This window comes from Gymnoscopelus braueri (genome assembly GCF_963280865.1).
Source record: "Gymnoscopelus braueri genome assembly, chromosome: 10".
In the NCBI taxonomy this organism is placed as follows: Eukaryota; Metazoa; Chordata; class Actinopteri; order Myctophiformes; family Myctophidae; genus Gymnoscopelus; species Gymnoscopelus braueri.
This window is the reverse complement of record NC_137611.1, coordinates 36,658,268-36,683,395: the sequence shown is the minus strand read 5'-3', so window position 1 is coordinate 36,683,395 and position 25,128 is coordinate 36,658,268. Positions and strand designations below refer to the sequence as shown.

Below are 25,128 nucleotides of genomic sequence, written 5' to 3'. Positions count from 1 at the left end.
ATTCCTTGATCAAATATGGTTTTATTCAAAGGAAATCAAAGGCTACAGCTTATGGAGCCAACATCGGTATAGTGTCCAAGCGTCTCAGAAAGATTTTTCACCGCAACATGATTCCATTGCTTAGGAAATAAACAACGGATCACAATAATATAACATTCCCTATAATCAGTGACATGTAGGTGATACCTATGTCTATCAAATATGGTTTTATTGAAAGGCAATCAAAGGCTAGATCAAGCTTAGAAAGCAAACATCGGGTAATATCCGACGCTACGGCGGTTCCTCGGTGCGGCTGCAGAGTGAGACTATAGGACACTCATTTATGACATTGTGTCACTCAACTCTTAGCAACAAAGTTTATTTTCATACAATAGGCCTATAGATTACATTTCAATATTAAAAGTAAATAGAAAAACAACACTTCTGGGTCCAATTAGTCTAGTTTTGTAATAGAGAGGAATGGTCACATATTCCCACCTATAAACATGTTTTTGCCCAATGCTGACAGCTGGTCAGCAGGTGGTTTCATGAATAGACAATATTTTGGACCAATTAGAAATATATATATATTTGCAAAAGCAGTGTTGGGTAACTAGTAAAGGTATTAAATTGGTTGTCAGTGGCTGGCAGCGCAGTGTGCACTGCACATCTAATCGCAAAAACCCGACGCTTATTTTGTCTTGATCAACAGCGATCGGCTTGTAGATCTGTCTGTCTGTCTGTCTGTCTGTCTGTCTGTCTGTCTGTCTGTCTGTCTGTCTGTCTGTCTGTCTGTCTGTCTGTCTGTCTGTCTGTCTGTCTGTCTGTCTGTCTGTCGGTTGGACGGACGGACGGACGGAAGATTGATATTCTTTATTAACAATGATTATTAACACCAGTTTTCCCGGTGCCCAGTCTTCCTGGTGCCCAGATTTCCACAGCGCCCACTCATATACCCTAAGTGCCCACTCTTCCAAATGCCCACATGTCCCTAATGCCCACTCGTCCAAGGTGCCCAGTTATCCCTAGTGCCCAGAATGTTTTGGTTGCCCATCCTGGCTGTTACGTTACATAAATAAATACACACTGCAGTTATTTCCACACAGTAGCCTAGAATTTAAATGGCCTACAACAGATTAATATCTTCAGATTATCTTCAAATAACTGGTAGCCTAGCTGCTTTCACTAATGCCTCAGTCTTAAGGGTTTGTCAATATTATGCCCTTAGAAAGCACTGCCGTCTGCAACGATGAAGCAGCCTAGATCGGCTTGTAGATCGATCTGTCTGTCTGTCTGTCTGTCTGTCTGTCTGTCTGTCTGTCTGTCTGTCTGTCTGTCTGTCTGTCTGTCTATTATGTTACGTCCATAAATTACACTTGGGACGTATGATTGGTCAATAAACCTGGTAGGTGGGGCTGAAAATATCTGATCTATAAACTCACAACTCATTGCATCCACACGTGTTGTGAGCTTGTAGTTCTGTTTTCACTTGCATAAATTAGGAATTCATTCATTTCATTGGTCAAATGCAACAGCTTCACATTACGTGCAACTGCACGACTCTCTCTCTCTCTCTCTCTCTCTCTCTCTCTCTCTCTCTCTCTCTCTCTCTCTCTCTCTCTCTCAAAAGTATTGGTATCAAAATGTACTTAAATTAAAAAGTAAAAGTACTCGTAAAAAGTAGTTTGATGTTACATTTAGAAGATGTAAATTTAGCCTTTATTTATACGTCAAATAAATCAAATAAATAATTGTATTGTGTGAGCTTGTAGATCTGCTATTTTCAAAGGATTTTTATACATTTGAAAACTTGTGAAATGGGACCTTCTGCATAACGAGTAGCCTACTTTTACTTTTGGTATTTTGAGCACATTTTGATACCAATACTTGGACTTTGTAGGATACTTTTACTCAAATTTGAATTCTGGACTTTTACATGTTACAGAGTATAGGCCTATTTCTACATTGCAGTATTGGTACTTTTTCTTAAGTAAAACATTTGAGTACTTTTTCCACCACTGATGCGTATACTACTTCATGTGAGTCCGCCACTCTGACAGAACTCAATTTGAGAATAAAGTAGGCCTACTCTTTATCATTCTGATAGATTAGTCCTCTGGTGTATACTTTTCGTTCTTTTTTCTTTTTTTTACAGTTCCTGTAAAAAATTATATCCTAATGCAGTGGATCTCAATCTTTTCAGGCAGCGACCCCCCAAAATAATCATATTTGAACTGGGGACCCCCCACCCTGAGAAGCGCTTGGAATTAGGAGTTGAGGCATTTAATTTAGTTTAACTCAGTTCCACAGATACATAGTCAAAATAGCAGATCTACAAGGTCGTTTTTTTTTTTTTAATCTACAAGCTCACAATGCCTTGCTTGTAGATCGCCTCTTTCTTATATTATTTCACAATTTTGACCGTATTTATAGTAGCCTATAGTTTGTTGATTAGTTTGGATGCAGTAATAGTCTTTTTTCTTTTCTTTCTTGAGGTATTAAAAATATCTTAAAAGTCCTTAAATTGTGACTTCACTGTCATCTGGGGACCCCCCCCCCCAAATCATGTGGGGAAACCCCTGGGGGTCCTGACCCACAGGTTGAGAACCACTGTCCTAATGTACATTCTATTTTGCTACTTGTTGTAGTCACAAACTCAGAATACAGGGTACAAACTACAATATAAAGTTAATAATAATAATATGAAAAAGATAATGTACACTTCATAGGAGCAGAGATAGATAGGAACTAAAGAACAACAACACTTTGTGGAAGAGAATGTAAACGGAGCAGAGATATTTGTTTAAGAAAAGTAGATGTTTGCGGCAGTATTTATTGCTCTGGTGTTTTCTTCTTAAAAAGTGGGATTCCCTTCAAATGATTTATGCTTGTGTCGCACCAAAAATAACGATCTGAAAACGACGTGTCGCGCGTCGGTGTTTCGGCTCGCGGGTCGGTTTGGTGCGCGGATCGCGGCTCGGTTTGGTGCACGGCTCGCGGTTCGGTTTGGTGCGCGGCTGAGGCCTTGTGAGCTTGTAGATCGGCTATTTTTGGCATGGTGGAGGGAAAAAAATATACAATATAGAGGGGGTCCCTGCTTCATCTCTCTCTCAGCTAGGGGGTCCTTGGGCTGAAAATCCTTGTGACAGATGATAGATTAATTGACAGATAGATAGATAGACAGACAGACAGACAAACAGACAGACAGACAGACAGACAGACAGACAGACAGACAGACAGACAGACAGACAGACAGACAGACAGACAGACAGACAGACAGACAGACAGACAGACAGATCTACAAGCCGATCGCTGTTGATCAAGACAAAATAAGCGTCGGGTTTTTGCGATTAGATGTGCAGTGCACACTGCGCTGCCAGCCACTGACAACCAATTTAATACCTTTACTAGTTACCCAACACTGCTTTTGCAAATATATATATATTTCTAATTGGTCCAAAATATTGTCTATTCATGAAACCACCTGCTGACCAGCTGTCAGCATTGGGCAAAAACATGTTTATAGGTGGGAATATGTGACCATTCCTCTCTATTACAAAACTAGACTAATTGGACCCAGAAGTGTTGTTTTTCTATTTACTTTTAATATTGAAATGTAATCTATAGGCCTATTGTATGAAAATAAACTTTGTTGCTAAGAGTTGAGTGACACAATGTCATAAATGAGTGTCCTATAGTCTCACTCTGCAGCCGCACCGAGGAACCGCCGTAGCGTCGGATATTACCCGATGTTTGCTTTCTAAGCTTGATCTAGCCTTTGATTGCCTTTCAATAAAACCATATTTGATAGACATAGGTATCACCTACATGTTACTGATTATAGGGAATGTTATTATTGTGATCCGTTGTTTATTTCCTAAGCAATGGAATCATGTTGCGGTGAAAAATCTTTCTGAGACGCTTGGACACTATACCGATGTTGGCTCCATAAGCTGTAGCCTTTGATTTCCTTTGAATAAAACCATATTTGATCAAGGAATTGACACTCTCACTTCAGGAAAATTAGAATCACAGATTGTCGTTGAGAATTAGCAGAGAGAGAGAGAGAGAGAGAGAGAGAGAGAGCGAGCCTGATGTTGCCATTCTGCGCCGTTGCGCGCCCGGCCCGACATACTGTATCCATTGCAACCAGAACCAACTGTACACCAACAAGGACAAAACGATAATAATAATTATTAGTATTATAATAATAGCATCAATTCGTTCACCATAATAAAGAATAGGATGGACGCACACTGTCGCACAGGCTATTGTATCGCATAATCAAATCCACCGTGCGTAAAGGTGAGTATAAGGATCTTGAGGGAACAACAAGCGAAACTGCACAAAGTACTTCACACGAGCGTGCGTGCGTCACTGAGTGCTAAACACCGACTCAAAGTGGCTAGATGCTCGGTTTGTGTCACCTCTCCAATGAAATTACACGTGAAGGTCTAAAGGTACGCGTTTTCGTTTGAAGGTTACACGCCACGCATCAACTTTACATGTTCTCGTGTGCCATTACATGTTCACGTGTACATTTAATGGAGAGCTGACTCTAATGGAGCATCTGCTGGCTATGTTTGCGCAGCCAAGAACGCACGCATGTGTCACCACTTTAAGCCAATGGGAAATGACATGACACGGCCATGCGAGACACAACACACACACACTGCCCCAACAGTGTCAAAACACTGGCCGATGCGTATCTGGTGCGCGCGCGCGTCACTGACCGCATGAACGTGCCGTGTAGTTTCCCCATTGAGTTAATAGGGTGACGCGAGAACACGGCGCGGTCATGCGCGCGCGCGCGTGAGCGCGTGCATGGCCACGCGGTCACGCGATCACGTGTTAATATACACGGAGTCGAGGAGTTTGTTTGTAGTAATGACTTTAATCGAGCTCCATACACACACACACACACACACACACACACACACACACACACACACACACACACACACACACACACACACACACACACACACACACACACACACACACACACACACACACACACACAGGAGTTTACTGTGTGGATCACGCCGCTATAGAACTTGATTACATTTCTGATTTAGCCAAACACTCACACTAAAGATTAAAGATCCATTTAGAGTAGACACACTAAGTAATTATGGCCAAGTAATTGCCAAGAGGAAATCAGAGAGAAGAGAGAGAGAGGCCTTTTAATTAGCTATCACCTGACACAGTGAGACTAATTAACTATCACCTGACAGAGTGGGACTAATTAGCTATCACCTGACACAGTGAGACTAATTAGCTATCACCTGACAGAGAGTGAGACTAATTAACTATCACCTGACAGAGTGAGACTAATCAGCTATCACCTGACAGAGTGAGACTAATCAGCTATCACCAGACAGAGTGAGACTAATTAACTATCACCTGACAGAGTGAGACTAATTAACTATCACTTGACAGAGTGTGAGACTAATTAACTATCACCTGACAGAGTGAGACTAATTAACTATCACCTGACAGAGTGAGACTAATTAACTATCACCTGACAGAGTGAGACTAATCAGCTATCACCTGACAGAGTGAGACTAATTAACTATCACCTGACACAGTGAGACTAATTAGCTATCACCTGACACAGTGAGACTAATTAGCTATCACCTGACACAGTGAGACTAATTTTAACTATCACCTGACAGAGTGAGACTAATTAACTATCACCTGACAGAGTGAGACTAATCAGCTATCACCTGACAAAGTGAGACTAATTAACTATCACCTGACACAGTGAGACTAATTAACTATCACCTAACAGAGTGAGACTAATTAACCATCAGCTGACAGTTATACTAACAAACTTATCATCTGACGGAGTGAGTGAGACTAATTAATGACATGACTGAAGAATGAAAGAATTGGGCCTCATGAATTTCTCAACCTCATACAAAACATCCTGTTAACACATTCCATGCCAGAGTTTAATATCATAATGTACTCATAGTCAGGGGATATTAGCAGAAAGATTTCCAATCTTGGAATAAATTCCTTACCAAAAAAAATCTTCACCAATGTGTTTGTAAAGGTGTCTAGTAACACATCTCACAAAGACTGAAATTCAGTTTCCCTAGGAGAATTTTTGACAGCTGCTGAAAGTTGGGGTACCCACCATTTCCCTGCATTTCCATGCAGGGCAAAAAAAAATCAAATTTTAATTCTGTTTTAAGTAGCATGTGAGGGGTCAAACTAGGGTGTTTTTATGATTCTGAATCCATTGCAAGCATTTGTTTTGCACCAAAACCACTCCTTGGGCTAAAAACGGCCATAGCCATCCTTGTCCAGGTATACTTTTTGTGTAAAAAGCCCATTGAGATTGGGCTGTTTTTAGCAAAACAAATGCTTGCAATGGATTCAGAATCATAAAAACACCCTAGTTTGACCCCTCACATGCTACTTAAAACAGAATTAAAATGTGATTCTTTTTTTTTGCCCTGCATGGAAATGCAGGGAAATGGTGGGTGCCCCAACTTTCAGCAGCTGTCAAAAATTCTCCTAGGGAAACTGAATTTCAGTCTTTGTGAGATGTGTTACTAGACACCTTTACAAACACATTGGTGAAGATTTTTTTTGGTAAGGAATTTATTCCAAGATTGGAAATCTTTCTGCTAATATCCCCTGACTATCACCAGTGCCAGCGATTTATTGTTGTTTTTTTTGTTTTTTTCACCTCGACACAGACCTCGCTAAATACCTTATGATCGCGCGTTAAACTGTTTGTAGACACACAGGGTAGCTGTGTGAGTGGCCCAGAGAATACATTTTCAATCGGCGACATTCCATTTTGCAGTAGTCGCAGTTTCTATTAAACAGCGTTCAGCGCGGAGAAAAACAAGATATAATGGCGGATTAGCGGAAGCTTTAGAGCGGCGGCGGATGGGAACGAAAATCTTCGATTGACATTCATTTCCGTTTCCGGTGTGCTACAATGAAATGTGTCACTGCGAGGGAGGCCTACAATGAAATGTCACTGCGAGAAAAATAAATAAAAAGACCACTTCGCATAGATCTATGCGACTGGCACGCTGCGCAATTATTTAGGTTCACGTAGAACTACACGATTGGCATGCAATGTGTTAATTTCACTGAGAAAAATCTGTACACATTACACACTCTTAGACTTACAATCGGATACATTAACACTGAGGATTTTACTGCGCAGTAGCAATGCCCTATTTCAGTAACTGTTCAAATGCTTCACATTCATGACAATCGCGTGTATCGTACGTGAACGGTGACTCTGGAACATTTGCGGTTTACGTGCCTTTCTCAAGGGCACAAACAGTAATTATTAAGAGTGGGGAAAATTACTATGCTCACATTCACCCGCCTGGCCTATATACTGTAATAATAACATAGTCATGCACAAGTGCAGCACGCCAGGTGCTGTATATCTGGCATGATCTCTTTTTGCTCTCAATGAACCCAAATAGCTGCTGTTTTGGTGCAGCCTATTTATTCATAATGACGTCAGCAAAAAAGTTACTTTACTTTTGATGTTCACTCTCAATGCGACCCAACATATACATTATCAATCAAACTCTTCTTGGCTATCGCTTAGCAACACATTATCCTCCATCTCCCGGCATTTTATGGACACGCACGAATATCCATATAGCCACATTTTGTATACGATTAGGGTAATGACTGTAATTAATCAGCCGTACAGTATGTCCCTGTCGGGGTGGAATGACATTAATTTCGAGTGCTTTTCAGTGCTCTACTCTCGCATTAGTGACCTCAGCAGGGGACTGGAACAGAACCCACTCTACAGCACTAACCATTCCTCACGTCCTACTGGCCGCTAATGGCTACTGTCTGAGGACACACTGTGATACTACTGTCTGTATCTGTGTACCAGAGAGCATCCATACAGCTTTTGTCCATTAGAGAGACAGATGGGTGTGGGGCGGGGGTGGCTTAAGAGTGAGAGAGATGGAGAGACAGATAAAGAGAGATAGCAATGTCTATTTTGTTCTTTGTTCTCTCTCCTCTCTTGACAGAACCATTGTCAAGCCAAGAATCTCCAAACCATGTGAGCGTGAGGCAGCTTGATGCACAAGTACACCCCCCTGGACATGACGCTAGTATGTCACAGGGGACTTTCCCCCAATCCAACCCTTGACGCTGAGTGCCCAAGCAGGGAGACAGTGGGTTTCTATAGTCTTGGGTATCAGTGATACGCCGGCACGGGGATTGAACCCCGATCTCCCAGATTCAGGATGGACTCTCTAACCACAAAGGCTACTGCGCTTGTAATAACGTGACTAACGTAAAAGACTATGAATTGAAGTTCAGAGACAGAAACGGGCAGGGGTATAGGGGGTTGTAGGGAATTCAGGTTCGACCCCCCCCCCCCACCACTTCAAAATGTCCATCTGGGCCCCTTGATCGGTTGGACAGTTCTTGAGATACTTGAACTATAGATACACTCGCATGCATGCATGCATTGATTGCACGCATTTATAGTAGAATAATAATTTTTATATTCTCTTTTTGCAGACATCAACATGGCAGGAGAACCTAAACCCTACAGACCAAAGGTTGGCTCCCAAGAGGCCTCTCTCTTCTCTCTACAGGTTGGTTGGTTGCTGCATAAGTCTGATTTTACTATACTGCTCTATTTTTCTTGCCGCACTAACTTCCTGGTGAATGCGTTTACTTAAACATTGTTACAAACAAGCCATTTAGGTCTGTAGAGTGCATTAACTAAGAATACCAATTACTATTTAATATGCGAGATGCCAAGCATTAGAATACAATATTTTTTTTACCATGCCCACAATATCTAACAGCTAGTGCAGACAAATACTTAAACATTTCAACAGTTTCTATTTAGAATCTATATCAAGACACATACTGTTGGATGGGTATTTATGGGCAGGGGGTGAGTGTGGTCCGTGCTAGCATTATTTTCTTCTTCTATTGCATGCTTGGTCCTGCTTGTCCAGGTGTGACTGCATTAACACGAACCTCAATAGTAAAACATACTTATTGTTTTCACAGTGGCTATGAGTTTGATTACGACTACTACAGGGATGACTTCTACAGCAGGTATGTACCAAAGTATTAGGGGTGAATCGATCAATTGAATAATCATTTAATTGATTGACAGAAAATGTATCAATTAAAATGTTAGTGATTGAATAATAGTGGTGTATTATAAGACTAAAGGTGCATTCCACACCGGAAGCAATACAAATAATCATGTTGTTTGACTCGCGGGAAAACATGTTGCTCTGTTGCATTCACACCGGACACTTGGAACGACATTTTTCTACATTTTCAACCAGCGTGATTTGCTCTAGTCACGTCGTCTCTCCTGGTGCAAAATCATATACTGTTGAAATCTTGATGTTGCGTCTTTACAGTACATTGACTTACTGTAACTAAAAAAATAATAATTGTGTCTGGTGTGAGCTCCTTAAGACTAAGAAGTTAAGAAGTTTTGTTTAGCACACCACACACACACACACACACACACACACACACACACACACACACACACACACACACACACACACACACACACACACACACACACTTTCGTTGGCCAAGCTGCTCCTTACACCACATAAGCTGTGCACAACAGGCTTCCAAGTCGATTGCTTGAAGTTTTGAAAAAACCTACACAAAACCATGAATTAATTTTGTCAGTTATATAATCACACTCAGAATTGCTTATCTATTTGTGAATCCCAATAAATCACTTCCCCTGTATGGGAAGGTAAGCCCTCCCTTATTGGCTCCCTCACTTTTGCACACAGAAAGGGAAGAGTGTAATTGTTTTGTCAACCTCCTGCGTTAAACAGCATTGGCAAAGAAACGTAGAAACTTAAAATAACTGAAATCCTAGCCGCAGAACAGCCTGTTTTCACAAAACCGTTGCAATCCCCATGGAATTTGGAGGATTCTGGAAGCTGCTGCACATGGAGAAGAACCCAGCTGCAGAAGGCCGACCCTTCTACTTGAACCGTTTGGATCAACTAATTTCTGTGATTCAGGATTGTTTAAGTTTTACATCAGCTTTTCCTGACGAAGATTCTAAGGAAGGAAACATTATATCCTCAAATAAAGTTCACTGCAAGCCTAAGGACAGTGCAGGAGTTCTGTCTGTTCTTTTAAAGTCTAGAAAACAATATCAACAAGAATATAACATAACGTTTGGAGATATACTGTTACAGACACCAGTGGCGTTCCCAGAAATTACATTTAGGGCAGGCGAGATTTATTTCTCTACCCCCCCCCCTTTGGGCGGTACTCGGGGAAAAATCTCGGGGGGAAATCTCGGGGGAAACAAGTTAACAACAACACTACGTACACTGACTACAAAACTGAAAAACGTTAATAAAAACAATATGCAAGTATAATAAATCAATCAATTATTCAGCGGTGGTCTCTTCATATTGTAGTTTATATGGCTCAAGCTGCTCAGACTCAGAGCCCCTTTTATGCCAGGTGAGTAGGCCTACAGGTGATGGGCCCAGGCCCCAGACGCCCACACCTGGCACTCCTGGCACCCCATGAAGATAAAGGCATACATTTGCATCACTATAGGCGACGTCGCTCTGCTGAATGGATACGGTAGTGATTGGCTGCCTGCCCGCGAAATGGACGAGGAGGTCCGACGGCCACTATTCTCTTTGGATTTTTTTCACTGCCTGTTTTTTCAGTCTTTTACTTTATTTTCTAGGGGAGGCTAGATTTTAGTTGGGCAGGCGGCCGCCTGCCTCGCCTCCTATGGTGGGGTACGCCACTGACAGACACACAGACAGATAACAAGCATTACCTCATTGGCAGCTGTAACAAAGCACTAGAGGAAAGGCCATGGGGACACCACCAATCAGTAATGCTCAGCAGCACTCAACTAGTTTCATGGCAATCTGCTCATTTAAAATTTGATATAGCTTGTGAGCAGGTGAACATTTTGGCCTGAGAGTGACACTAGAGGAAATGACTTGTAGTTATGAAAAATCAGTAGAGTTCTTCCCCCAGGGGGCATAAAAATGCACAGCAAATTCCATGGTAATCCAGCAAGTATACAGTTTTCGAGCTATCTTGTTTGGAACCATACAGTATGTGCTATTTACAACCTCAACAAAATGTCAGTGCTAGTCTTTGTTCCATATTACAAAATTAAACATGATTTTTGACTGCTGTATCTGTTTAGTGGTAGATAACTTTACCACATTTTTGGTATAAATCATATATATATATATATATATATATATATATATATATATATATATATATATATATATATATATATATACTATATCATAATCATATAGATTAATTGAATAACTGAAATAATAAACGGATTAATCGACTATGCAAATAATTTATGTTGCAGACCTAGAAGGTATTTGATGTCAACAGTAAACAACAGCACATACCCTATACTTTCTGCATTACCCTTTTCTTACCCTAAGTTTACTTGTCCTGATTATTTGTCCTTAGGCTGCCCCCCTTCAAGTTAACAACTTACAGAAAGGGACATTTTCAGGCATATGGATGTCATTTGGGGGAAATGTTCATTCCTCTCTATTGAGTTTGCTAATGATGCTTTTATCTGCATAGACGAGTGCTGAATGTCATGACCAGTCGCTTACGCAAGCGAGGAAGAAAATGCTTCTTCTTTCTGACATTTACATTGGTTTGGTTACATCCTCCACTTTGCAGTATCCCTGAAAGACGAATCATTCAGCTCTGAGACTTTACTGCCGTTATTTGCAATGTGGTATGCTTCAGGCAACAGGGAAACAAAATATGATGGTGTGACCATACTGTTATTCAGTGTACACCTCCATAACCCCAGATTCCTTTTGCTGTGTATGTAATAAGAGCTTTAAGAGCTTGTTGTTGTTCAAATGGTGAATAGCAACAACCAGGACCATATGAGTGGCCATTGAAAGTATACCAACTTGGTGAAGCGATATGCTTTCCTTGTATTGTATGCCCCTGTGCTGCAATATTATACTTTCCTACAGTAGTGATTCTCAACCTTTCTAATTTCAAGGACATCCTGTTTGAAATGCATTAGGCCACGGATCCCCATTTGAAACGATTTTTTTATCCCTTAACACTGCATTAACACAGCACAATTCTCAGTGTTAATTTAACTCTGATGAGAGTGTACAAATTACGGGTTCATTTGTTTCCATTTGTACAGTCTCCATTTGTACACCTTGGAACCCCCTCAAGGACGCTTGAGTGTGTTTAGACGACATGTTGAGAACAATGGCCTGCAGTATGAGTAGCCTCACAAAGGGCTTCCTTTCCCAGCGCAAAATCTCCAGAATAGGGGAAAAGTGTCAGCTGTCATACTATTAAAAACAGTTTTAAAGGGTTTATGTCGCAACATTAGAATAGAATGATAGAGCTAACCTAGAGTACGTCTTTGTTGACAAAATTACATCATTCTTTTTGTATTTCAGAAATAGATAAACCCCAGGTAAGTTATTGATTGCGTTTTGGATCATCTAAGACACCTTTCCCTCCCCATGTCCCTCCAGACTCTTTGAGTACCACGGTCGTGTGGTGCCTCCGACTCGGGCAGTGATCCCAATCAAGCGCTCCCGACTTGTTGTGCCCTCCACACGCCGTGCCAAATCCTCCTTTCCCATCAGGATCTGTTCTTCCTCCTCCTCTTCCTCCTCTTCCTCTCCCAGAGCGCTCAGTGCTGGGTCCCCTGTGACAGGCCCTAAGCGTATGTTTTTCTTATCCTGTCGTTCTTTCTCTCCATCTCTCTTTGCCTCGTTCATTCCTTTCATCTCCTTAATTTAATTTAATATGTTTTTCACGTCTCTCTCTCTCTCTCTCTCTCCTCTCTCTCTCTCTCTCTCTCTCTCTCTCTCTCTCTCTCTCTCTCTCTCTCTCGCGCGCTGCGCTCTCGCTCTCTCTCTCTCTCTCTCTCTCTCTCTCTCTCTCTCTCTCGCTCTCTCTCTCGCTCTCTCTCTCTCTCTCTCTCTCTCTCTCTCTCTCTCTCTCTCTCTCTCTCCCTCTCTCTGCTTAAGCCATTGCCTTTTCCCAGTCTGACTGATATCAAAGAACCATACCAATGTCTGTATGTCATTGTCTATTCACCATCATCCCGTTAATGGCTTTATTCTTAGACTTGTTTGATTACATTTTGTCCAAAGTTATAAAAACTCATAATTAAGTCAGTGTTGACCAAGAATTACAGTCACAGATGTTTGAATTTATTTTGTTAATCAATCTTTTCTCCCCAGACTATTTTCAGCTAGACTTTTCATATAAACCACTTTAAAATAAAATAACAATAACATAACTTTGACCAAAGAAAAAAGTCATGGCCATGCCCCGCCCACAATAATATATTGTATACAGTATGAAGCTTGAGTGTTTTAGTTTGTTATTTGTTTGTTTCATTGTTTGTGAATTATTATGTCGGTTCATTGTTTAGGTCAAATGAAATGTAAAAGTGTCCTGTAAGTCCACATTCCTTGGAAGCATGACACTTTAATAATTTAAGAAAAAAATCAAAATCATAATCAAATCAAATCATAATACACCTTAACTTCTGCTTGGGCACCAGTTACGTTTGCTGTTACTTTTGTTAAGCCATATTAAGTAGTATATCCCAACATGCACAGTGTAATAAGCATACATTTGCACTAGTATGTATAATATTCTGTAAACATGACATTATTTATGCTCTTTCACTTTCATCCACATGTGCTCACAGTGAAGACGGACCAACTTCTGACCATAAAGAAAGAGCTGTTGCAGATCAAGACCAGGATTGACTCTCTGCTGGGACGTCTGGAGAAGATAGAGAGACAACACCGCTCTGATGCTGGTGAGATAAGAGCAGGGGAGGGGTGTTGGGGTGAAGGAGAACATGAAAGAGTGCATGCTGGGCTTGGAAAAGAAACCCATCCAATGAATAAAAGTCTTTATCTTCTTTGGAGTAGCGACCACTGAGGTCACCGTGCTCTGACACTGACTGAAGATCTGTCTCTCTCTCCTCTCTCGCGCTCTCAATCACACACACACACACACACACACACACACACACACACACACACACACACACACACACACACACACACACACACACGTCATTCTCCCTTGTTTTTTTGTTTTTTTCAGCGGTGCAAAGAAAACAGGAGGAGGCGTATGAGTGTCTCCATGACGACCAAGCGAACCTCTCTGCGGAGGAGGAAGGGGAGGGGCTGGCTGAGGTGGAGGCGGGTGAAATGACGGATGGTGGCGATGATGAGTTTGAAGATGAAGGTGCCACTGACATGGTGAATAGGCCAAGTAGCCATTTACAGCTGTGCTCTCACTGAAGCAAATGCAAGGGCAATGGATTCAGTAACGGCACTGTGTGTGCGTGCGTGCGTGCGTGTGTGGGTGGGTGGGAACGTGTAACAAAAAAAATACTTTTCATGTACCTTTTTTACTTAGACTCTTTACTCGGTTATATTGTTGAGCTCTACTCACGCCTGTTTGATTAGTTTGATTAACTGTTGCACCCCTAGTGACAATGAAAAGGGAATTACTGCGTCTAATTTCCTGATCCCCCACCCACTCTGGTAGTCTAAAATGAACGTCCAATGACTGTACAGGATTATTTTCCTTTGTCAGGGAGGACATCATTCTAATGCTACAAGCTCATCTTTTGTTGTTGCCTCCTCCACTTAATCCCTGTAACCACTGGTTTTGTGTTATTGTGGTACTGTAAATATCCCAGCAATGCAGACACCAGCATTTTTAACTGTCGCGACTGAGCATTTTCTACAAAATGTGACGAATTATGCATTCTGGATGTAACAGCTGTTAACAAAAGGCTCATAAATGTCACTACCCACTTAAATCCTACAGTATATCATTAATTGTATGATAAATAATGAAAATTGCCAATCTACAAGCTCAAACTTATTGCGATGCGATGTGTTGTGAGTGTGACAATTTTTGCTTATAATGACATGCCCAAAATAGGGACACCAGGTTGAAAGAGGTTAATTAGTTACGCATTCTTAATTCTAGATACTGTATTCTATTCCGTAATCAGCAACATGTTAGATGTAGGCCTACTATCAAACTACTGTCAGAAGCACAAAATCCATGTTTAGATTAGAGGAACAACACAGCCCTGTGTGAAAAACTGATGACACCTTCATAATCAGTTTTTTACCTTTTCATTTCAGATAGAGAACCACATATCGGACATAGACAACTGAGCAAGGTCAGTGTTGAATTATTGAAGCTTAGAATGAGATGAACACATTAATGCTATTGTGAATTCTCAGACATTAGACGTTGCTGTATAATATTACATGAACACACTAACCATCACTAACCAAGGAAAACAATACCTTTACCATTATATGGGCAGAATGCAGACACAGTCTGCTCCATTGTTTTCCATTTACCAGACAAGCATACATGGCATTGGATGAGATGAATGAGACATTCAAAGAAAAACCCTGACACACTGCTACTCCCTGTGGTGTCTGGGGTTTCACAGTCTATCGGGAACTAAACAAGTTCTGAGGCTTATGTTCTCCACATTCAAGTAAGGAGCAAGAGAGAGTGAGCGAGAGAGAGCAACAGCTATCATCATCTTTCAGTCTAATCCTCTACACAGTTCCTCTAAATGACCTGTCATTCTCTCTGTGTGTGCGAGCGTACGGAAGAGGCAGCTTCCGTGCACTTATCACTGATGACTGTCTGAGCAGCCAGTAGAGTTTGTCTCATCCACACTTTCCATCAAATGACATTTAAATGTCCCCTGACTTTTTTTTTTAATCCTGTGGATGAACAAACAACAATGTGATTAAATGGGTTCCTTGGCTGTAATTTCTTCCCTGTCCTGTCCTCCTGTCCAATAACACCACTAAGAAAATAGATTACCAGAATGATGACAAACTTTAATGGCTTGTCCTGGGTGCGTAAGGTACACTTTAAGGTACCCCAGGTTTTGCAGGTACAGTAGTATTGATAATCACGTGAAATCTGCACACCAGTTAATGCTTCCAGTAACAGGATTTTTACATTTCAAGCAAACAGCTCTTGATACAGGATATTCATCCACAGGAATGGTCTAAAATCCAAATCCTCATTAAGGCCTTTATGGGCCCAATGTACAGTGTGTATAAAGAAGACTCCATGTTTTAGGAGCATAGAGATTATGTCTCGCCCTGTGTGAATGTTTTATTAACTCAATTCCCATATAACTGAGAGTGGAAGTGTTATGTTTAACCTTGGCAAAGTGTACCACAGTACTAGATTTTACATTGTTTCTGATACCATATGGTATGTAGAAAATCTAGTTTTTCAAGGTCTTATGGTCTTGCCAATGTTTGCCAGCATAATGTTGTATTTTCTTCCTCTATGGGTGTTGTTGGATGAGTAGTTTTGTGTGTAAATGTTATTGTTTCCAAATTTCCGAAAACTGTCCGTTGCCTAGGGCGCATTCTGACATTAAAGGGATACTTCACTTTAGGGCCGGGGAAACATTTAAAAAATATATTAAAAATAAATGAAAAAAGTAATGGAAAATTCATGGCCCCCTCACGCATTAGAGTGTCCTACTAATGTGTGAGGGGGCCTTTATTTTGCCATAACTTCTTTCATTTTTTTTTATATATATTTTTAATGTTTATTTTATGTGAAAGTGAAGTATCCCTTTAACACGGCCCTGCTTGCTAGTGTGAATTGCGTTAAGCCAGGGATCTCTTGTACACCACACAAGGGGATCTCTTATACACGCAAACCTAGGGATAAAAAACTTGCTTCTCCATGGAGAATCTTATCATTCAATGGCTCTCAAAAGACATCTTCTTGTCTCCCACTTCAATCTCCCACTTAAATCGAATCCCACGGATCTGTAGCTCTATGAAGACTTCAACGTCAAACAAAAGGGCTTGAAAATCGTTTCAGACAAAGAGGATATAAAGAGTCTTGGATTAAAAGTGACTCATCATCACACTTCTACAGCCTGTCACAAACCGAATGCCTTTCTACAAACAGAGTGGTTTGCTTATCCATGGACAGAGAATGCAATTAAATAATATTGGCATATGGTTGATACGGATCCAGTACTCAAGAATTGCTTTTCTAAGCCCCCTCGTATGGTATACAAGTGTACCTATATGTAACCCGCTGGTGAGAGCAGACATTCCCTCTCATCGCCTCATACAGTGTAGTCCCCTCTGGAAGTGACTCATTAAGGTCATTGCCAGCAATACTATTCACACAAAACTATTAATTCAACCACCCCTATACGGGAAGAAAATACAACATTAAAGGTGTGCTTTCATGTTCTACTGCTAATGTCATGACATATACTGTGCATGCTTAAATGCCCATGTCGACTGGTGTACGACAGACCTTTAAAAACTAGAATTGCTAAATACAGCAGTACTGTCAGAAAATGTTTTCTGCAATAATCTCAAACTTCTGTTAGTTACAAGATGGTTTGAACCATAGACAAAGCTGTTTAGTTTTTCTAATTTATTTCAGATCATGGCTGTCCATTTTCTCCAAAGGTGGGGGATGGAGGGATACCCATGTTAAGTTGGGAGAACTGATACCAGCAGCCCTGCTTGAAGAGGAATTTAAAAGGAAAATCAAAAGGAAACCAATAATGAGACAGCTGTCAGCTTAAGACTCTTTCAGACCTTGTTATTTGCTTACTGACATGTGGTCCATCAAAATGCTGGTGATTCATATTCTGCGAGCTACAGCGAGATCAGTTGCAAACAGCACTCATTTTATGTTTTATTTTTTGTTTATATTTGTTCTTTTCCCTTCTGTTTGTTTCTTGAAGCATAAAGGGGGGTTCATTGTGTGTTTAATCTATTATGATCTGTATTGTGCATAGAAAAGATACAGCTCTATAAACAAACAGATGAAGCGTGAAACATTCCCCTCTGTTCCATCCCGTCCGAAGCTCCTTTCCTGTAGGCTTGTATGAAGAACTGCCATGAGCCACGATGCTGGCAGGGAGAGCTAAAATGTGAATTTCTTATGCTTAATTTATACATGCGACGCTGACGCACACCGTAAATAGTCCGATCTACAAGGCTTAGCAGTGTGACACGTTGTGAGCATATAGATTGCCTGTTTTCAGTGTGTGGGAATATAAATCAGGCTTTAGATGCTTGATTTTCTGCTAAGAGAAGAGTGAATTGATTTATTCCTACATTTAGCTGGGGCAGACAGGCTAATATGAATTATTCACAAGTTTTTAATGATGTCTACATGTTGTGTATGTTTGTCATATTTCTGTTAGACATGAAAAGGAACGGTGCATTTTAAAATTTTAATTCCTGGGTGTTAAGATGTAGAAAAACACTATTTTTATGGCCAGCATGTTCAAAATGTGAGTGTTCTGTGTCATTTGTATTCATTGCATCTGTTGTACAGCTATGGGTGAAATTGCTAACTGTTTTTGAAATAAATCTGTCCCTCCCAAATAGGTTGCGGAATATGGCATTGAATATCCAGTAATTACCTGACTCAAAGCTGAGTCAGGTACTGTAGATGATATATTTTTGTGTATAGCTCTGTATTCATATAGCAATCATTGCTATAGAAGAGTGTTCAGTAACAGGGCTCTCCCTGTAGCTATCTCTCAAGCTCTTTAGTGAACAGAAAATGCATTTTCAAGTCGCGGATACCAATTTTATCAAATCATGAGAGAAAAGAGGATACAGGATTTACAAGTGAAATTGGAAGTGAAACAAAAAACAAAAAATTGCAGTCAAAATTGGAACACTATCAAATTAAAGGTGATATGGTTTATAAAACCATATCACTATACACCCACATTAACTGGATGGGCTAAATGCTAATTTTAAGCCATTCTTGCTTTAAGGAAGGGGGCGTTGCATTCATGGTGTGTGGCATTTTGTGCAAAACGGCCACCCCCACAAACTTTGGAAGCCAATCATAGCCAATTGGAAAGGAATATGAGAAATGTGACAGATTCGTCTTGATCACATGACTGCAGAGATTATGTATTTGCGTGAGTTTTAACAAAAAATGTGTTTCGCAAAAATCTGTCTCATGGTGGCGTCTCATGGTGGCGCTATCATAATAACATAATAAGAAAATGGGTGGAGATTCTTCCTTGGCCTATCGACAACAGGTTGTCGGCAGGAGACGCTTTCCAACGCCTCCTGCCGCAGAGTCGGCCTGATATCGGTGCGGTGGAGAACTGCCTTTTGACCAATCAGCGTGAAACTGTGCACACACACTCCCTGGAGCCAGAGCAGAACCTCTCCCCCAAATTTTTCACATCTGTCCGAAGGACGGACGGACAGGGGCGAAAACATTGTCTCTCGGCCACGCCTTTAGCCTGGTGGAGACAAAAACCTATTCAGGACACAGAAAAATAAAAGGACATTTGAATACAGTAAAACCTGTGCTCCTCGGAGCACAGGTCTCCGCCAGGTCAGGTAGGTTATTGTGGGCCAACAATGTTCGGAATTTGCCAATCAGGATGGAATATGAAAAATCGGACAGAACCATCTTGATCACTTGACTATAGAGATAATGGGTACCGATTTGCATGATGATTGGACAACATTTGTAGGAGTAATACAACAAAGAAAAGTTTTGAAAAAATCGGCCTCCTGGTGGCGCTATAATAGGGCAATGTTAAAGGGTTGCATTTGTTCTTCAACTTAGTGCGAATGTGCTTGTAAAGTGTCACCTCAATCGGACGCTGCGTTCATGATTTGTGGCATTTTGTTCAAAACGGGCCACTTCTGCAAACTTTAGATGTCATTGTTAGCCAATAAGGATGAAATGTGACAAATCAAACAGTTCCGATTTGTGTGAAATTTGGATAAAATGTGAAGGCTTAATATCCAAAAATGTGTTTTACATAAGTCGGCCTCTTGGTGGCGCTATAAAAGGCAAATGTGAAAAATGCAGGGCGGATGTTTTTCCTTGGCCTCTAGGGAGTGTGCGTGCAAAGTTTCACGCAGATCGGTGCAGTTATAGTTAAAAACACAAATCAGCCTTTTATAGCGCCACCATGAGGCTGATGTGAAAAATGTCAGGTGGCATTTCTTCCTCTGCCTAGTGGGAATGTGTTTGTGAGATTTCACGGAAATCACAAGCTGCATTCATGATTTGAGGCAGTTTGTTCAAAACGGACCAATCCTGCAAATTTTGGAAGGCAACCTTAGCCAATGAGGATGGAATATGGGAAATCGGACAGATCAGGGTTGATCACATGACTATAGAGATACTGTGTACCGATTTGCATGAGGTTTGGTTAAAAACTGTAGGAGTAATGGGGAAAAATGGGTTTTGCACAAATCGTCCTCCTGGTGGCGCTATGACAGGCCTATGTGAAAAATTTGAGGCAGAGGTTCTGAATTGGCATCCAGGGAGTGTGTGTGCACAGTTTCGCAGCGACCGGGCCAACGGTGCCTGAGATTTGGTGGTAACACACAGACAGGACACACGGACGGACACACGGACACACGGACGGACGGACAGGGGCGAAAACATACTCTCTCGCCATGCCTTTCGGCCTGGCGGAGACAATAAGAGTTAAATTACAGTGCAGAAGAATAATTAAAAACCCAATAAAAGGCAGCTGCAAACAGAAACTGTGAACTAAAATAACTGAGAGTTGCAGCAGACCTGCAGTCTTCTTGGAGTTTGTTCCAGATATGTTCTCCACATTTTCCCAGATGACCTGAGAGGTCTGGATGGTTCATGATTTTTAGATCAGAAATGTATTTTGGCCCTAAACCATTCAATGCTTTATAATCCAACAGTACAGCAGTATCTTGAAATCAATTCTTTGACATACAGGGAGCCAGTGTAAAGATCTACGGTACCAAATGACACACACGCACACACACGCGTGCACACGCGCACACTCACGCACACGCACACGCACACACACACACACACACACACACACACACACACACACACACACACACACACACACACACACACACACACACACACACACACACACACAATATATACTGTGGTGCCCTTGAGAAACAGTGGCCTGAGAGTAAGAAGTGATGGCAGCAACAGATGGTGTCTCTAATTCACTAACTTCATTAGCACCAGCTCATCATTTTCTCAGGTTAAGAAGGGCCACTGGCTGGACTGCAGGTATAATTGGTTCTATTGCTCCTGGCTGAACGCCAGTAACTACCATGATCATTCATGCAGCGCCTCTAATATGGACAGTGTGTGATGCGTGATGGACAGAATCAATCACCATTATGAGGGTAACAGGGGTCAGGAACTTAATAATGCATCTGTGATTAGCTGTAGCTGGATGAGCAGCCCCTTACTCAATATAAGTCAAAGCCACAGAAAGATGTGGTATAAGTAGTTGTAAGGCTCTAATGATATGGAAAACTGGCATACGCTGGCCTTGATATTTAATTCATTGCTCTCTGAATAGTTCCATAATAGTTCCACATCTTAAAGAATATCTCCTATGAATATCTCAGACGCAAAACAAAACCTTTTATTTCCCTATGTAACAGAGTCTGCACACTGTTATGATCCCAGTATACCATTGCTTGCTTATTGAGAATCAGACTCATTATAGTGTGCTGTGCAGACCTTTTGACATTGTGTTTAATGTCATGTAAGTCCTCTGTCCTCAGTTTCGGATGTGCATGTGGTTTCAAAATGTTCAGCTTCAAATGTTCATGTACATGTCAGTCAATTCACTATAGTGTTGTAGAACATGAATGAAATAAATGAGTCATTTTGTTATTCATGTGGTAAATGACCCCATTAATGCACCTTTAAAGCTAAATCTTATACACAGAATGGCCATTGTTAATAATACAACCACATTGACATATTGCGTATGTCAACCTAAGGCAATATCACACCTGTATTCAGAATTAAAGATAGACACATGGAATCTCCTACACCTACAGTACAGTACTGTATGACCACACACACACTTCCAATAATATGCCACTGCCAACTCTGCACATCATCACTGGATCAAAAATGAACAGGAACAGTTCAAGTTCAAGTTCGAGTAGATCTGATATGATATTACAGTATAGCCCATAGGTTCATAACCTTCCATAACCTGAAACTTTCCATAACCTGTGTAGTTCTGTTTTGTTTTGTTTTGGTTATGTTTCTATTAGAACTAGATCCACCTTTGAAGGGGGAGTTACTGTACGTCATTAAATAAACTAATACAAAAGCCGATCTACAAGCTCACAACGCATTGCAACACGTCATAACCTCTGAGTTATGGGTTCCGGTTAGCACCACCTCCTGAGCAGGGCCCAAACTAGGTTCTGAGAACCTCAAGTGAAACCAAGCCATAGCGTATGGAAACAAATCCAGAACCTGTGAAATATGTTTCACGGCATAGCATGGTTTGCTTAGTTCTTGTAGGCGAAAAGAGCTATAAGTCACAACGCAAAACCTGAAGTTTGAACAGCAGACACAACATCATAAGAAAGTAGGAAATGATCATTCAACCAATCATGTGAACCAATGCAAAGCCATCCTGTCATAACTCAAAACCATCAACAACTACAGCATCACAAAAAAACTGATGCACATCATTCTTAATTTCCTTGGGCCCAAAAACAACGGCAATTAAAGATCCTATCTAATTAAATGTTAATTATACTCTTTTGATCTGCAGAGCAGACACTGACAGACAGTGATTAATTTCTGCCGGTAATCTAGCTGTCACAACCATAGTGACAACCACAAATACACCTCTGGGGAAATCACCTGATCAAGGCGACCAGGTGTTGTAGATTCTTCTGGCTGCTTTTTGCATAATTATTGTGTATTTTCTTGTGACTGGGAAAATGTTTTTTGCTTGGGTCTGACTTTAATAAAACTGCCTCAAAGGTGTCATCAATCAACAACATTGCACAGATGCATCTCTACTGTCTGGTGAAAAGCAACATTCAGTGAGGTACAATAGCATCCTCCCAGCCGTCGACTTCATTGGTTCATTCAGGGAAAAGAGTAACTGATAATAGATCGGAGGAGGACACACATTAAATATATGTGCATCCTGCCATTGCTGTGTGCATTCAAGCACACACACACACACACACACACACACATGGACGGACGGACGGACGGACGCACGCAAGCACACACGCACGCAAGCACACACGCACGCACGCACGCACGCACGCACGCAGGCACACACACACACACACACACACACACACACACACACACACACACACACACACACACACACACACACACACACACACACACACACACACACACACACACACACTACACCCCACACCATCTACATGGGCTTACAGTATAGGAAAAACGCCAAGAGTATTCAACAACATTGCAATGGTTAATATAAATAATACATTTTTCTGGGGCTGCCTAACACCCTATGTACACAGGGCAAGAGGAGTTCTCAATTCTGCTCATCAGGGACTTATACTGTATATAAGTCCCTGTACTATACTGCTGGTTTTCAATCCAGTTAATTATTTTCATTCAGTGTCTCTAGTCGGGGAGAAGTTTGACTTGGAACACTATAGTGAGTGATTGCATTTGATGTTCTGGGAGGATAGAAAACCAGCAGTAAACTATATCTCCATCTGTCATCTGTTATTCAGATATAAATTGGATATTTTTTGATTGGACAGAAAATTCTCAGGAATCTGGAATTAAAATGCACAAAGAAATGTTCCATGCCCCTGTGTGCTTCTGTTGAGAGCTATAGGGTGCCGGCTGGCTGTTCTTTATTTACTGATTATGAAATAAAAACTTAATGTGGCCCAGATTTGGGAATAGTCTCACTGGATTTACATAAATCCAACACAGTTTGTTGTACGTCTGTTAACGTGAATGCCTAATCTTGGCAACACTACCTTGAGTCTGATCTTGAAAATTGGGGAACGTTGGGAAGAAATTAAATATCCTTCTCCAACTCTGTACACCTTCCTCTTGCAATTTGTGTGAGTGGTACAATGGTGAAAACATCATTGAACTCTGTGAATGACTGTCCTCTTCGGAGTGCAGGCTTGGTTCTAAGGCAGGGCTAGATCCGTTTAACCAATCAAAATGGCCACTCAGGCACTGTGAAAAGGGTGTTTGTATTGTTCTCACAAATGCTGCAAAGAAATAAACTGTCAACTTTTGTTTTTAACATTTGAGCAGAAGTACAACACATAAGCAGTAGCAGGACTATGCAGTTCTACTGAGGCAGTAAAATCTCTCAAGACAGATTGTAGGCTACTAACAGCAGAATCTGTCAGCACCACTGCCTTACTATACTCGTGTTGTTGTTAGTAGGAATAAACCCATAGGAATAAACCCAGCACCTGGGAGGGAGTGAACTATGAAAGGGGAGGAGCCATACAGAGTTCTTGTCTCTATGCAAAAAATGAGGTGGTGCCCCCAGAGGCAAAAACAAAGAAGAAGAAAAAAAATCACACCCTGTGTGAAGTGGGCGGTGTCTTGCTAGCTAATCACAATACTGAAAGGAGTCAACCAATCATGTACAAAAAATAAATACATTTATTGAAACACTCTTTATGATGGAAGAAACCATAACTTAAAAAAAAACAAATTTATTGTTTTTTTTAAGTTATGGTTTCTTATATAGGGCTATGCACATGTGTCATGTGACACTGGCCAATCACAGTCCTGAATAGACTGTGATTGGCCAATCACGGTGCAGGGTTAGGCGGGGTACATTTTGGCCAATCACAGCGCAGGATTTGTTGTACAAATATCCAAACCTCACTTATAGGGGCGGTTTCACCGCCCCAAAAAACTGATTTACCTTCTCTTTTTTTTTTTACCGATTGGGTTCCCAGTTTGCTGAGGCAGAGACCTCTACTCCCATTTTGGGGCATAAACAAGAAGTTGAAGGATAACATTAAGTCTGATAATGATGTACCATGCATGCATGTTAACATCATTTATACTTTACATTACTTTGGACATTTTGGACAAAATAGCCAATTTTACACCTCATACAATAGAAAATTGTAGGCCTATATTTGTGTTACTCTCTACCCCCGAAAGAGTGGGTAGAGAAAAATATTGTGTAAATATTCCTTGTAATAGACTGTAATGAATTACTGCGGGAAATAAATAGTTTGATACATTTTG

At 41.0% G+C, this 25,128-nt stretch overlaps 1 protein-coding gene across 1 annotated transcript in view; it reads left to right on the top strand.

Annotated features, from left to right (window-relative positions):
• LOC308093075 (RALY RNA binding protein like) overlaps positions 1-15,221 on the top strand; it is a gene marked incomplete at both ends in the record, with an annotated part of 32,282 nt that extends 17,061 nt beyond the window's left edge. The window contains 7 exon segments of the mRNA XM_080439283.1: positions 8,515-8,555; positions 8,557-8,591; positions 9,019-9,066; positions 12,528-12,721; positions 13,721-13,834; positions 14,128-14,285; positions 15,189-15,221. Of these exon segments, the coding sequence (XP_080295409.1) occupies positions 8,515-8,555; positions 8,557-8,591; positions 9,019-9,066; positions 12,528-12,721; positions 13,721-13,834; positions 14,128-14,285; positions 15,189-15,221 (623 nt within the window).
• Between the last annotated feature and the right edge of the window lie 9,907 nt (positions 15,222-25,128).